The following is a 15,189-nucleotide window of genomic DNA, read 5'->3' on the forward strand; positions in this document are numbered from 1 at the left end:
TAACAACCACTAGAGCTGCTCAGTCTCACACTGGACTCGGCTGAATTGAGCAGCGGATTTAGTGATTTGAAGCAATATTAACATTTTAGTTGACCTGTTATTATGTTCTTCATGGTAAGAGGTTAAAATCAAGCATTGTGTTATATTAGATTTCTACCAAATTCCCTTTCTCACAGTTGAGATGTATCTATGATGGACTTTGCTGACCAAACTGCTGGATTGAGTTTTCAAATATTGCTAGTGAGGGTTTATATCTATCCATCTAAAAATTACCAACAAGGCCAGAAACTTGGGTGTACTGATGGACACAGACCTAAATTTTGATTAACACATTAAGGCAGTCAGCAGTCACAAATCAGCCTATTATCATCTCAAAAATATCTCAAGGATTAAAGATCTGATGTCTAAGCACGACCTGGAGAAACTAGTGATTGATTACTGTAACAGTGTTTTTACAGGACTACCAAAAAATCAATTTGGAACTTATTCAGAACTCTGCTGCTCGGGTTCTCACAAGGACCAAGAAAGTAGACCACATCAGTCCAGTTCTGAGGTCTTTACACTGGTTACCTGTCTGTCAGAGGATAGACTTTAAAGTTCTGTTACTGGTTTATAAAGCTTTGAATGGTTTAGCACCAAAATACATGACTGACCTCCTGACCCAGTATGTACCAGCCAGACCTCTCCGGTCATCAGGATCTGGTCTTTTATCAGTTCCTAGAGTCAGAACTAAACATGGAGAAGCAGCATTCAGCTTCTATGCTCCACAGATCTGGAATAGACTTCCAGAAAACCTTAGATCTGCTGAAACACTCAGTGTATTTAAATCCAGGTTAAAGACTCACCTGTTCTCAGCTGCATTTGATTGATATGTATTCAAAAGTTTATGTCTGCACTGTTTATCTATGCTTGTTTTAAATTCAGTTCTTTTTTTTACTTTCTTTTATTCTTACTTTAAGATCAAACCTTTGCTATTTCTCTTAATTGTTTCTTTTAATGTTTTATGTAAAGCACTTTGAATTGCCTCTGTACATGAAATGTGCTTTACAAATAAACTTGCCTTATTAATGAAAATCGTCCTTCTGTTTTTACACTAAATGATCTGAAGATAAAATAAAATAGGACCAGTATTCTTTAAACCCTTATGTAGCCCAGTGTAAGTCAAAAAACCAAAGATCCGAAGTGCTACTCGTGGTCCTGAAATCTGATGTTAATTAAGTCTCAGTTAAGAATGCTTAGAGAAACTGTTTGTGACTGATTTCACATGGCCATGGCATCTGACGCTGGAGGCAGGTGAAGGAAACAATTAAACGGGAGGATGACGTGTGGTCACATCCTGATGGCAATTGTCCATGCAGTGAGGCTGGGTGCAGGAATGCATGAATGATCGAAAACGGTCACCATGCTTCTGTCCCGTCCTTTCAGGCCTCTGATTTATTTACTCCAGCTCCTCGTAGACGTAAACAGTGCCGTCTAGTGTGCACCCACACACACATAACATAAACACACACATTTTTACACAGGTATAGAACCAAACATACATAACCACAGAGACACAGAAACCTACATACAGATGTGAAGGCTTCCTCCTGAGTGTGTGTCTTTGTGCGTTTGTGCGTGAAGATAACACTCCACACGTTTTTTTCCTGTATGGTTTAATAAGTGTATGTGTTTATATTTCTTAAATCTTACAGAAAACATGACTGTAATACCAACCAGCATAAATATGAAGGTTGGACTAACCTGTACTATCATTCACAGAGGGGTGTTCAGTACTCATGGTTAGTTGTACTGCATCAGCTGATGAAGAGAAAATCGCACGTTGTGTGGAACTTCTCCTGTCCAGAAACACTGACCCCAATGTGGCAGACAGGTAAGTAACTATACATGTGTCTGATTAAACATTCATGGAGTTAACACGCTCCATACATTTATATGTTTTGACGTAGGTAAAAAACAACACTTCAGACATAATACGACAGAAAAAAGCAGGTGTTGGATCAAATTCCCTTTGATGGTTCTCATTATGTTGAGCTGCCATGTGGTAGCATTATGCAGCACAGTCCTCCACACCATGTGTGTATATTTGTTATGTTTTGTTTGGAATGTCCTGTTATGGCATGCGCATGTACAGACGGGCACCAGACAGACAGACAAACAAAGCTGAAGGGGGGGGGGCAAGAGTATTTCTTTAACACATTTGGCTAAAAGCTTTTCTGTTTTCTAAATATTTGTCTTTGATCTTTGTTAGATATGAATGTGTATGATATTTTTAGTGCTTATTTATTATAAATATAATTTACACAATGTAAACAGCAGACTGTGTGCTTTGGATCACCTGGGGCCCGTTTCAAGAAGCAGGTTTTGTTGGAACTCTGAGTTCGTGAACTCCAAATTCGGCAAAACTCTGAGTTTTCGGTTCCAGAAAGAGAGATAACTCAAACCCGGGAAAGTGGGCGAAACCAAGCCCGTTCCAAGAAGCGGGTTAGGATGAACTCAGAATCAATCACTATGGTAACTGAGTCTGTGAACGAAACCTGGTCGGTAGCAGGTTTTCTTCAGGAAACTTAGAGTTCTCTGCGGTCTCCGCCCCTTTTTAAAGTGAAAGATGTTCAAATATGAGTTCCTCATGAACATTTAGAGAACATTCACATTAGAGACGTCACGTTTTCACCACTCAGAAACCAAAATGACATGTTGATTCATAGAGGATCATGTAGAGAGGAGGCTGATTAATCCAGAGGAAATGTTATTTACGTCGGTAGAGGATTTGGAGGACACGAGTCGACTGACTGGAGTTTCCCAATTCATTTTTATTTCAGCGATATTATAAATAGTGAGTTTTTCCAGGGACTCGCTATTAAAAAATACAGTTTTCTTTTCCTTATTTTAAACTCGTAACAATAGGAATTAAGGAATGTCAAACACCGGAGAACTATCTGGACTGATCCACCGTCCTGTACTTGCGTCAGACATTAGCTCAATTGATAGCAACGCTGCCTCCCACCGCATAGGTAGCGAGTTCAACTCCCGGCTACGGAAAGTTATTTTTACGTTTAAAAAATTTCGGCGAATATTTTTTAAGTCTTGAGAATTAAAATTAAATAAATACTTTTTTAACATATGCCAGGCAGCTACAGTTTATTTTTAGCGTGCAGTGATATCTGTGTGTGTAGGTGGGGGGTTACGATCACGGACATTACTTATTAGATTGGTAACATATCAAAAACCACTCCTTACTCAACAAGAGACAAAATAACCTTCCTAACATTATTTATTCATTATTAGAAATGATTCAAATAACTGCAGATATTTTCTCTCAGTTCTACCGCTGCAGCTGTGTTGCTTTTCTTGCAGAAAATGCGCTCCTATAGTCGCATATGCTTGAAGGAACTTATCAATTTCCGCCACCGGAAGTACAAAACTCAAGTGCTTCGCTCCCGTTGCCATGGTGAATCGTGCTGTCTTTGCTCCATTGATCAGGGCTTTTTATGGTCGCGACGCTCACACCTGATTCTGGTTCTGACAACTTCAAGTTGATTGATTCAAACATTTTCAGCTGTTCTGGAACCGAAAACCCTGAGTTTGAGAATTTTGAGTCCAGTGACTCTAAGTTCAGGTTCGAACTCTAAATTTGTTGAACCTGCTTCTTGAAACGGGCCCCTGGTGGTATAAACTGACATTACAAAGAACAGAATGACCATATCAGTTTTACATTCATATCTAAGAAGTAATTAGGGCTGGGTATCGATTATCAATTCGATTCAATTCACAAAAGCCCACATTGATTTGATTCTGATTTTTTTTTCTTTTTCTTTTGATTCTTCAATTTAATTCGATCTTGAGTTTACACATTGATACACATTTGTTTAAAATTACATTAATAATCTACTATATGTTTTTAATCTATTTTTATTAATCTGATATAGTTCACATACTGTAAAATGTATTAATGAAATAATGAGATTGTTAATAGCATACTGTTTTAGAATTGAACTTTAATTTATCCCTTTGGGATATGAATAATCAGTTATGGCACCACAAAGAGACAATAAGTTGCATTAAACATATATTTATATGGATACATATATTTGACATGGATACATATATTTTAGATGGATTCTTAAAAGAAGTTCTAACAAAACTGTTCAGATCATTAACATTGTAAACATTGTTCTGCTTCTTTTGGTGGGCGTTTTAGTTTGGCCACTAGGTGGCAATCGTGCTATAGTAGTACACATTAATCCAGAAGAATAAGAGTAAGAGAAGACAGTATTGGCAAAAAACATTTTTTAGACCACAAATGGTTACTTATATATATATTTCAGTGGCGGGCCGTGCATTTCACACCTAGGCCTTCAGTAGTGCTCCATCTGAATCAATCCAACCCTCATTAACTATTTTATGGCAATAAAACTTCTAGTGTAGGTACAACTGCCACACACACACCAAAAGCATCAACAATAACCTGATAAAATTTCAATATTATGTAGGAAGATAGCAAAATTTTACTCACCAAAAATCCAGATTATTTAAACACAAAATCCATCCTTTCTATCCTCAAGAAGATTTCAATCACTCTGTCGTGCAGAATCCGTGCGTTTCGCAGATAGAAAGTGTTCCGTGGCTGTGATAAGCTGGAAAAGGCTGCATGCGGGAAATGTTCTGGTATTCCTGAAGCCTCTCGTGGTCCAGGAGGGAGACAAACATCAGTTTTTGTGATCGATCATGGTCTGTGTCTGGAAAATAATATTTGCGCGAGGATTTTGCGCTGCACGCGCCCGCGGTGCGTTCAGGAGCCTCGTAGATTTCAGCTTCACTCCCGCTCAACGGAGTCACGGAACTCCTTTACCCGTGCCAGACAAAACTGTGCCACAACTTTACCCAGACATTCATTTTCCACCAAAAATCAGACGATGAGACGCTTTCCACTGGTAACATCTTCAAACCTGACACGCCGCTCCTCGGCACCTGTGTCCGTCACATAACGCAGAACCAGAGCGAGCTGCGAGCTGTCCAATCAAAGCTCGTGAAAATGATGACGTTTCCGTGCGCCTGCTAGCTGGCCTTGGTGTCGCCTACTCCAGATCTGATTGGTTGAAGCAACAGTTTGGTCGACAATTATTTTATGCTACAGGGCCCGCAGAACTGATTGTGAAGGCCTCCGGGCAGATTTCTTTGACCCTAGCAACAAATGGTGCTGCAATGTGATTGGTTAATGCTTAAATAGGAAAATACACGTCTGGAAGCAGCGCAACCAGGGAGACAGCAATGAAAGGACGAAGACAGAGCATTTGGAATTATAGAATACGTATTCACGGAAATAAATAATTAATATCAGTCTGTGATTCAGATATTTTTAGGCCAGCAGAGAAGGCCTTGCAGGCCCTGACGGCCCGCCACTGATATATTTATATATTTCCTTAAAAGAGTTGTGAAAATTCATGCCTGTGAGTAAATAAAGATGTTAATTTAGTCAGCAATGTATGTCTGTGTCGACCAAGCATTAGCTGTCCTATGGAAAATTCCATTAAACGTTAGCATCAAGCTAGCTTTAGCTTTATATGCTAAATCAGTTTATATTTTTATAAATCGATTATTGATCTGTTAAGCTTAAATCGATTCAAATCAATAAATCAATTTTATCAGAAGTAATAGTGACAACAACACATCAACTATCAATTCACTTTTATGGGTTGTGGTACATACATGACAAAGTAGGAAAGAAATGGTACAGATTTGTGTTAGATTAAATCATATTAATAGGTTTTACAGTTTCTTATAAAAAATTCTACACACTGTTTCCTTATTAGGATATTTGTGTATACTCAATTAATTAATAAATAATTAAATTAGAGCTGTCAGGCGATTAAATTTTTTAATCGCGATTAATCGCATTGTCCTGAGTTAACTTGCGATTAATCCCAAATTCATATGTGGCCTTTTTTTAAGGAAAAAAGTGTGTGCTTCGTGGAATTTAGCAGTTCTACATTAATTATGAAAACAAGAATGGCAAAATTTATAGTTTTCATCAGAAATACTTTATTTTGTAACATTGTATTGAGATAAACTTTCTTAACAATAAAAGGCTGTAACATAAAATGCCTAACAAAAGCCCAAGTGCAAGTGAAGGGCATTTTAAATTCAAAACTTCAATCAACGTTCAGTAAAATAAAATAAAAAACATTTAAAAAAATTTTCCATGACACTTTCATGTTCATTTTTTGTCAGGACCAAATCTTTTCCTCCTCTGCTGAATTGCAATAATAAATGAAATAGAGATTTATCATTTCCAATTCACTTTTGTTTTTTAAAACCTTAAAGATTGAGAAAAGCGGGATACACTGTGGATAGTTTGACAGTCTGTTACTGCCGCCGCGTTCTCTGGCTGCAGCTCGATGCAGCGACGTGTCCAGCGGAGCTCACGCCATGAATATGCCGGCAGACAGACTGCTATGCTGGGGCTGGATCACGCTTAAACCTTCAGAACATTTAAAACGTCCCCCGGTGCGCTTGCTGTTCGGAACGTCGGGGGTCTGCAGCTCTCGGGACGTGGCGCCGGATGCGAGCCGGTACCACCAGACGTGGTACTGGACGCGAACTGGAGCCGGGTTAGGGTGCAGTAGCTCTCCAGGTCCTAGTGCCGCCCGGTTTTAGCTCACAGCTCGGTGGTTGGAGACCCGCCCGTGATCGAGTGAGAGCAGCCGGTGAGTTTAAGGGCGGGACGCCCACGCGCGCGGTATGGAAAGGCACGTATGAGAAAATCCGCGATTAATGCGTCAAAAAAATTGTCGGCGTCAAGCACACATCAGATTAACGCGTTTTTAACGCGACAAATCTGACAGCCCTAAATTAAATACAAAATGAGCCGTATGTTGAATATTTGCTACCTCCCAGTAAAAAGCTGTTTGTCATCCATCGCTTCCATAAAGTGAAAGTGAAGCACTCTATTTTGCTTTTCCTCCGATTGCACCTGGAACCTTTCTTTAAAGGCCTGAAGGGGACCTCATGGCGCATGATCAAACACTAATTCAGCTGGGCTGAATCCCAGTGATTTGCACAGTCCCTGGGAAGACGTGCGCAAAGTTTGGCAGTGCATGTGAGGAGCGCAGACTGTGATCGAACCGTATGGCGTTATTGATTAGACAAAACACCACACAGAAATAATACATCTCCACGGATGTATCAAACATTCCTTCCAGACAATTCAGTCCCGCGAGCGCTTCTTTGCTCCTGCGCGCTCGGGTTTAATCCTCCCCGCAAGCAGGAAAAGTTAAGTTGCTTAAGAGAGACTGTCCACTTCCGCATGCGGGAGCTGGTCCTTCTGCATGAGTGATGTGTGCACTAATTCAGCAGTTTTGGATCCGAGTGACTCTTGCGCAGTCGTGCGCAAGCACCAAACAGCCTCGCATGTTGGGTGCGCAACTTTCTGGAATGCTCAAAATCAGGTGCGCTCCATTGTAGTTTCACCTCCATTGTAGTTTTACCTCACAACTTAGTAACAAGATCATCTCCTGAACCAACAAAGGAACGCTGTCAGACAAATCACCTGCGTGTTTTCAGGACTGCGCGCGTGTAATGGTGCAGGCCGGGTAAAACTTGCGCTCTGAAATGCTGGCTGTTCTTTATATGTTGGTTGCACTAAGGTGGGTTTCTGCAGTAACTTGAGATGTGATAAACTTTACCACTGTACACATTGTTTCCCAAGAGCATGACTTTCCAGAATCACTGTATGTGACCCACCTGTGACCCTCAAAATGTGCACAGCGTGATCATCCGAGTGCTCGCCACTCTTGTGTCAGCGAGAAATGGTCGGACAGTCAATCGAGCAGACTTCCCAAAGTTACACAAGAACATTTTACAGTTTTTGGAACGTGGTACACACAAAAGACGCACTGCCGATTTTTGAAATGAGTTTAGACTTTAATGTGTGCCTTATAGTGCAGAAGATACAGTAAATATTTTATTTGAAACTTATCAAGCAGACAGGAAGTCTTCAAGGGAGAGCACTCTTCAAACATTTTTACTGGTATTATTTCATTATCAATAAAGACAAACACAATGAGTGAACAGGGCAACAATTCGATGTCTAAAGAGCAACACTTGAGACAAAGAAGAGTTTAAATTGCTCAATTGTTTTTATGGTAGGAGATGGTTTAATCTATAAGCTCGGTTAGCATTTAAAAAGCACTAAGAATTGACTTTTTATAAATCTAAACACTAAAAAGTTCTTTACTTTTCACAGTTTTATGAATGAATTGACCTTCATTTAACTACTCTGTGATCCAGCTGTCATCATCTACAACAGACGCTCTCTCTGTCTATAAAACCATGCAGTTGTTTCTCAAGATTTTTACTGCAATCACATTTACTTAGTGGTTACACATATGTGGTGTGAATACAACAGGTCACTATCATTGTGTGGTGTCACAAACCTGTGTGTAAACAAGCTTTGTTTAAGGTTGAATTGTAGCTGTCGTCATAAATACATCTAACACTGTTTATTGAACTAACAAAGGTACATTTTTCAGATGTGATTTATTTAACAAGGGTTTTTAATTGTTGTTGGTGACTCTTAAAACCCTTGCATGAAAGCAAAATGTTCCTTCTAAGATGTACACGGCATATAAACTTGTCTGACAATCTAACCAGCTAACCGGGCTTGGCTTGCTCCCAGATCATTGCTCAGGTTCTCACAGTCATCTGTGGCTGGAAGCAGCAAACGTGTTAGCGATTGTTCTGGAAAAGATTGTTTCCTCTACATATATCAAGATTGTGAATTGTATTAAAAAGGCTTTGATATATAGATCTATAGAAAAGACATGGCTCTTATCCTCATGGTGGGTTATAAATCATGTGGATGCATGAAGTAAGCATGAGAACTAGATAGCAAAGAAACATTCCACTGTCTGTCCCTCACCCTGTGCAGCTCTTTCACTGCCATCATAAAATCACCATAAAATCCCGATGGAACATATGAGCAGACTTTGGCCGTAGAAAATAAATTACTTTCTTCTCAGACAAAATATGTGAAGAAATAGAAGAAAGAGGAAGGAAGTGAAAAGAGTGGGCACTGCCCCCCCAAATCCACAGGATCAGCAGAAAGTGAGGTCAGTGTGGGTTTAGCGGATAAAGTCCCGTTTCCCTCTCAGCCCCTCTTACGTCCGAATATCAAACCACTGATTAACACCAGCTGCACACCCCCCCGCTTTACTGTAAACAGAAATTTTGTCATTTCTCTAAGTTAAGAAATGCAGGCGCAAAATGTGGATGCGTTGCCTCCACATGTCCTTTTTTCATCTTTCTTCACTGCAAGTTCTGCACTCAAACACTCCTCAAGCTTATGAGGTGAAATCTATAAATACCACAGCACGTTCATTTCTTTTCTTGCCTAGATCAGAGACATTTTGTTGTAATAAAAATAGGCATCATTAGAACACATCAATATTTTTTGTGACTACTTAATCTTATCTCTTTTTCTGGATTTCTTTTAAATTTTCTTGTAAATAAATATGTAAAAGTTCCCTTTAATATTACCAATGATGAATGAAAAAAAAAAAACAGACAGTTTTCATTACTTTAATAGTTATTAACCTACAGATTAAGATGACAATAAAGATAGCACCAAGTACAAACATTGACAATGTCAAAAACAAGTATTTCCACCATTGTTTCAATGACAGCTTGATGATGGATTCTTTATTGTCTCATCTACATAACTAAATCTGTTTTGCACGGACTAGCTGTTGTACCTTCTCCCCCAAAATAAACCCTGGGGTCTATGTTGACCTCTGCGTGTCGCTCACCTCACCTTCTCCAGCAACACAGACGATCATCATTTCTGTGCACAGAACGATAGACCATTGCTGCATTGTCCAGGTCACATGGTCACCTGTAGTGGTCATCTGCCGTTCCAGTCAAAGCAGTGGAGTTGGTAGTGAATGATTTGTCTGGAAAGTACCCTCACATCTGGTAAACTGGCTTGCAGCTGTGTGGTGTTTGCTAAACCATGTCTGAGGTCAAAGGTCCTTAGGTTCTGGTCATGGTTGTGGTCTGAGGCTCCACTCCTGGGTCTGCCACAAACTCTCACAGTAGTTCTGAGTCTTGATATAAGTCTGCTGATGACACTTTGAGACTAACCAAGTTCACCTGCAACATCTGACTGTCTACTTCCAACCTAAAGACGCTATGACCAGGTGGAGCTGCTCGTACGTTAAGCAGCACCATGTATTTATGACTGATTGAATGATCAACCTGGAATGACTTATTGACAAAATCAGCTTTTTATACCCACAGAATGTTGACACTGATGCCGCACAGAAAAGGGTTTTTCATTAAGAATACTTTGGTTTTGGCCCCAATACGAGACGATTATGTGGAAAACACAAAATCAGGTGTGTCAGTCACCACAATACAAATGACTCCCTATCTTGAAAATCTGTGAAGTGAGTAGGGCTGGGCGATAAAAGGATAATTATCGTTATTGCGATGTTACTTTTTTTCGATAGTGAAATGAGTCTATTGCGATAAACTTTCGTTTTAAATGAACACGGGAGAAACCCCCGGAAGAGCCGCGCTTCTTCTTCTTCTTATGGAGTGGCTGATTCTAGGAGCCCAGACTGAGTTAAGTTAAGGTGTAAAAGTTAAGGTGTAAAAATCTGAAGTCCTAAAGCTCTTTGCAATAAAGATTACTTTGATATTTTGATTTATATCGTTTTTAATATTGTTATCGCACAAAATGAAAACAACAATATCGCAATATGAAAATTCCCATATCGCCCAGCCCTAGAAGTGAGACATTGTATTTGCGACATACAGAGTTTTTCACCAAATCGCTAACTTATTGTGAGTCATGTAAATCAGTTTAATTCATTATTTTAATTTCTATGAAGATCCTTAATAGATGTCGGTCTCCTTTAGGGCTGCCACAAACAATCGTTTTGGTTGTAGACTAATCACGGATTGTTTTTCGATTAGTCAACTAGACTGGATGTAAAACACACATCTTAACCATCATTAGTTTTAAACTTAAAGTGTTTAAGCTATATGCCAACTAAAATACTGTAGAGACAATTAAGATGATGATTTATTAAACCTTTAATGAATTTTGCAGCTTTTTTCCTTCAACTTTTATCTTTCTTTTTTGTATACTTTTAGACTAATTTTAATCCTATCATCCTTTTTTTATTGTTTTAGCTCTTATAGTTTTTGGCTTTTTATCTTGTGTGTGGGTTTAGCAAACCCAATAATTTCCTTGGGGGTGATTAAAGTCTGTTGATCTTCATTTGTTTCTGGCATTAACCCTTCTGCTCTCTTTGGGGTCCAGATGACTCCAACTATAAATTGATCTAATTCCTTCCATGACAAATGTGGACAAATGTGGACAGGAGTTTATGTCTGCCATGGACATTAGTGAAACTCAAAAATCAATGATAAAAAAAAAGTTCAACGCACTCTCTTGTGGGGTCCAGATGACCCCACTTTTAACGTAAACAAGCTAAGGAGAGCGGAAGGGTTAAAACAAGATTTAAATCAAATGAGAGAGGCATCTAAAGCGAAGGAAGTATTTTTCACAAAAGATAAAGTTTTGTTGAGCGCTCACAACTGTATTCAACTTCACTACAGTGACTCTAAAGAATCCAAACTGTACGATGCTCCTGATCGATGCAGGAAAGTGATCATTTTTACATGTCTGCTGACAGACTTTATCTCTGTAGAAAGCAGATGTTCCTTCAGCAGAGACATTTCACTCTGATTGTGTAGAGGTTACAATGATGAAGAGAAAACTTTTAATAAGTTTGCTCTCTGTTGTGATGCTCTTATAACTTCTTGTGACATCACTACTGACCCAGATTAGCACTATTGCCCATGTGTGTTAAAGACCATGGCAGACGCGGCATTAGAAAGGCCCCACTGTAGTTTTGAGAGAATGAACAAAACACGACTAATCGATTATTAAATTAGTTGCCAACTATTTTAATAGTCGACATAGTTTTGACTAATTGACTAATTGTGGCAACGCTAGTCTACTTACTGGTCTGCTTGCTTAAAGAAGTGGCTGCTCAAATATCTATGCATTTTATGAAATATCCAACAATGTCTCTAGTTATTGTTTGAAGAGAAGGGTTATTTACCAAATGTCTGACTTCATCACCAGTTTACCAGCTGAATCTCTTGTATCTTCATTATGTTTCATATTTTTACTCCTTTATGAAAATGTAGGAGTCGTTAAACTCAGTAGCTCATGCTTGTAGGATTTGGTGTACCTGATGTAGAAGAACAGTTTGTACATTGAGCTGTAGGCACATTAATCCTTTGACTAAACAGAACTCACAGTCTGAAGGACGGGCAGCACACAACACTCACTAAAACGGCATGTGAGTGACCTTGATGCCCATCTCACAACAAATCCAGTGTTGGGAAGATACAACAACGCACGACACATTGAAAGAAATATGACTCCTTTTATCTGGTTCTCTGGGGTTTAACAGATGGTGACTGATTGCTGGACAGAGAAGGATGTTTGGAAAGATGCTGGTCAGACACGTCAGAGCCTTTGTTTTGTTATTTGAGTATACATAAAACATTAACTAGTGATTTCTTGGAATTTGTTAAATGAAAATGTGGTTCTTTTTTTACAGCGGAGGTTCAAAAACCATTGACGCATTGTTCCAACTTACACCTCTTCAGCAAACATGACCTCTGTCTCGGGACGCTTTCAGTGCAACCTAATTTATTACTAATTTACCTCTATAGTACTAAATACGTACTAAAAGATTGACAACAGCAGCTCAGAAGGAAATGTCCAAACTATATTTTAATTTCTTATTTAGGCTACCATACCTGGAACATGTCATTAACTTCCCTCATTTTTTATGATGAAGTGATTGTGTTGATCCCTTTTTTCATTTATTTAATGTCTTATCTAAAAACAGTTTTTATGATGAGTTTGTTATTTTATAAACTGTTTGTCTTCCACCTTTTATGCTTATTATTTTAATGCTTTATGCTTTTATTTCTCCTACTACTATTTTATAGACTAGCATTCCATCTTGTTAGGAAAGTTGATACAATTTAGCTTTCCTACATAAAGGATACAAGTTTGATCCAGCAGTATATTTCACTAAACTGGTGTACAGGTAATTCGATCCATCAGTCATATACATGATTCATAATAAGTTATAGATATAGTGAAAAACTGAGTGGATGTCGTTAACATTGTTTCACTTCACAGATTTTCAGGATAGGGAGGCAACTGTGTTGCAGAGGTAGACAACACCTTATTTTTTACCATAATGATTTAAATGTCACACGACTGTTGCAGATGATTCCACTGACACCAAAGCCTCGATTCCACTGAGAAGTACGGACCAGAACAGTTCCCTCCTGGCTGGTTTAGAATGGTCCAGGCAATTCAAGTGAGCGTTTCCATTGAGCGTTGGACCATCAAAGTGCATGCCGGGTGTAGACCAACGACGTAGCTGTACGTCAAAACGGTGCTATTACAATGAAAGAAAAGGTGCATCAGCTGACTCAGAAACGGACGGAAAATTAAGAAGATAACCTCGGAGGATAATTATATTCCGGAGCAGGTGTTCATTATTTATGGATGAAGCCGGCCTCTACGCAGCAGAGCCATCTGTTGTTCTGAATTAAAAAGTAAAAAAACTCTTTATGTTGAGCAATACTCAAATTTTCTTCAATAAATGTTCTATAAAGCACAATCAGAAGTGTTTTCGATGAGTATGGATCAGTAACGGACATTCTTCGTCTAAGGGGGTTGGGTGAGATGGAAATGGGGGTGGGGTCTCCATATTTTGTGGATTTGCCATGTCTACGGTCCCAGACCCCCACGAATAAGGGGGAATATTGTACATACAGAATATAATATTCTTTGCAAGAAGATTGTGGGGGTCAAAGAAGAATACAGCTGTAAAGAGGACAAAACTTTTGTTTTGGATCTTGAGTTGGGAAAAGCATTGGTCGGACGCTTGCTGTTGTTGCAAAACTTTCCCGTCAATCAATGGGTTACATCATGTGACGACAGAAGCTCTAACGGGTCCATTCCATTTTTATATGGACCTACGACCAAAGGAGGACCAGAAATGGCACCAGTCAGTCCTGCTCAACAGGTCCATTTTTTGTTGGAAACACTCAAAAGTTTAGTTGGATCTGGACCGTTCAATGGAAACGAGGCACAAGACACCGCCAAGAACGCATGTAGTGGACACAAGACCATGTGACCTTGAGAATGCAGCAAGGGTTGACCATCCTGTTCTCTGAGTGTTAGGTCACCTTCCACAGAAATGATGGTTGTCGGTGTTGCTGGGAGAATAGAACGCATTTCCTCAGAACAACATCGGGGGGGCAAGTGATGCATTGTGGCAGAATGTGGAAACTTGGCATGGTCAGTTTGTTATTTGGGACTAATTCTCTCATTGTCTTAATTTGTCAAACCAATGAAAATGGTGTATCTTCTCATTCATTATAAAGGGAACATTTATGTATTCTTGTAATATCTAGACAAATCCAGAGCATTCATTTAAATGACACTATCCTTAACTTCTTATGAGTAGTGAAATTCATTCATAGTCTTCATTAAAATTGGGACCAAAGAAAACGAATTCATTATTAGAAAGCTTAATGTGAATCCCATCATAGCTACTACCAGTGTTTAAAAAAAGAACAAAGTAAAGGAATTCGGCTTTGAAAGACTGGTGTTCCACAGCTTCTGCAGACATTTGTAATTTGTAAGGAACGAGTTTTTGTTGGAGCATAAAGTACTGCCACCCCCTCCAAAAAAAAAAGACATTTTTCGTAGTGTTTTTTTACTCGACATATAATGTTGAAGTAGGTATCGACTGGTCCTTTCCTGCAGATAGTCACTGAAATTATCAATTTGTAGCAGGTTCTAGTTAATGCTGAAGTAAAGGGCTAAAGTTCGTCTTAGAGGAAGTGCTCAGTGATGGTAGACAAAAACTTAGATACAGATAGTGGATGCATATATACATTTACAAGTTGAATAATAACGGAAACAAAGCATAATTAGTTAATTGTAGTGCCTCTTTTGTCCACCTTCCAAATGTTAATCCGGCTCCAAGTGAATCAGCACAAGTAAAGTTCATCAATTACGTCCACCAATTGACATACAGACGTGTAGGCTTGTGTACCTCCTTCCACGTTGTGTTG

General features: G+C 39.1%; 1 protein-coding gene across 1 annotated transcript in view; it reads left to right on the plus strand.

Annotated features, from left to right (window-relative positions):
- The window catches only part of asz1 (ankyrin repeat, SAM and basic leucine zipper domain containing 1), a 43,266-nt gene that overhangs the window by 9,317 nt on the left and 18,760 nt on the right, over positions 1–15,189 (plus strand). Inside the window, exon 4 of the mRNA XM_024261950.2 lies at positions 1,762–1,873. Coding sequence (XP_024117718.1) covers positions 1,762–1,873 — 112 coding nt within the window. The remainder of the gene's footprint in view (positions 1–1,761; positions 1,874–15,189) is intronic.

This window comes from Oryzias melastigma, linkage group LG6 (genome assembly GCF_002922805.2).
Source record: "Oryzias melastigma strain HK-1 linkage group LG6, ASM292280v2, whole genome shotgun sequence".
NCBI lineage: Eukaryota > Metazoa > Chordata > Actinopteri > Beloniformes > Adrianichthyidae > Oryzias > Oryzias melastigma.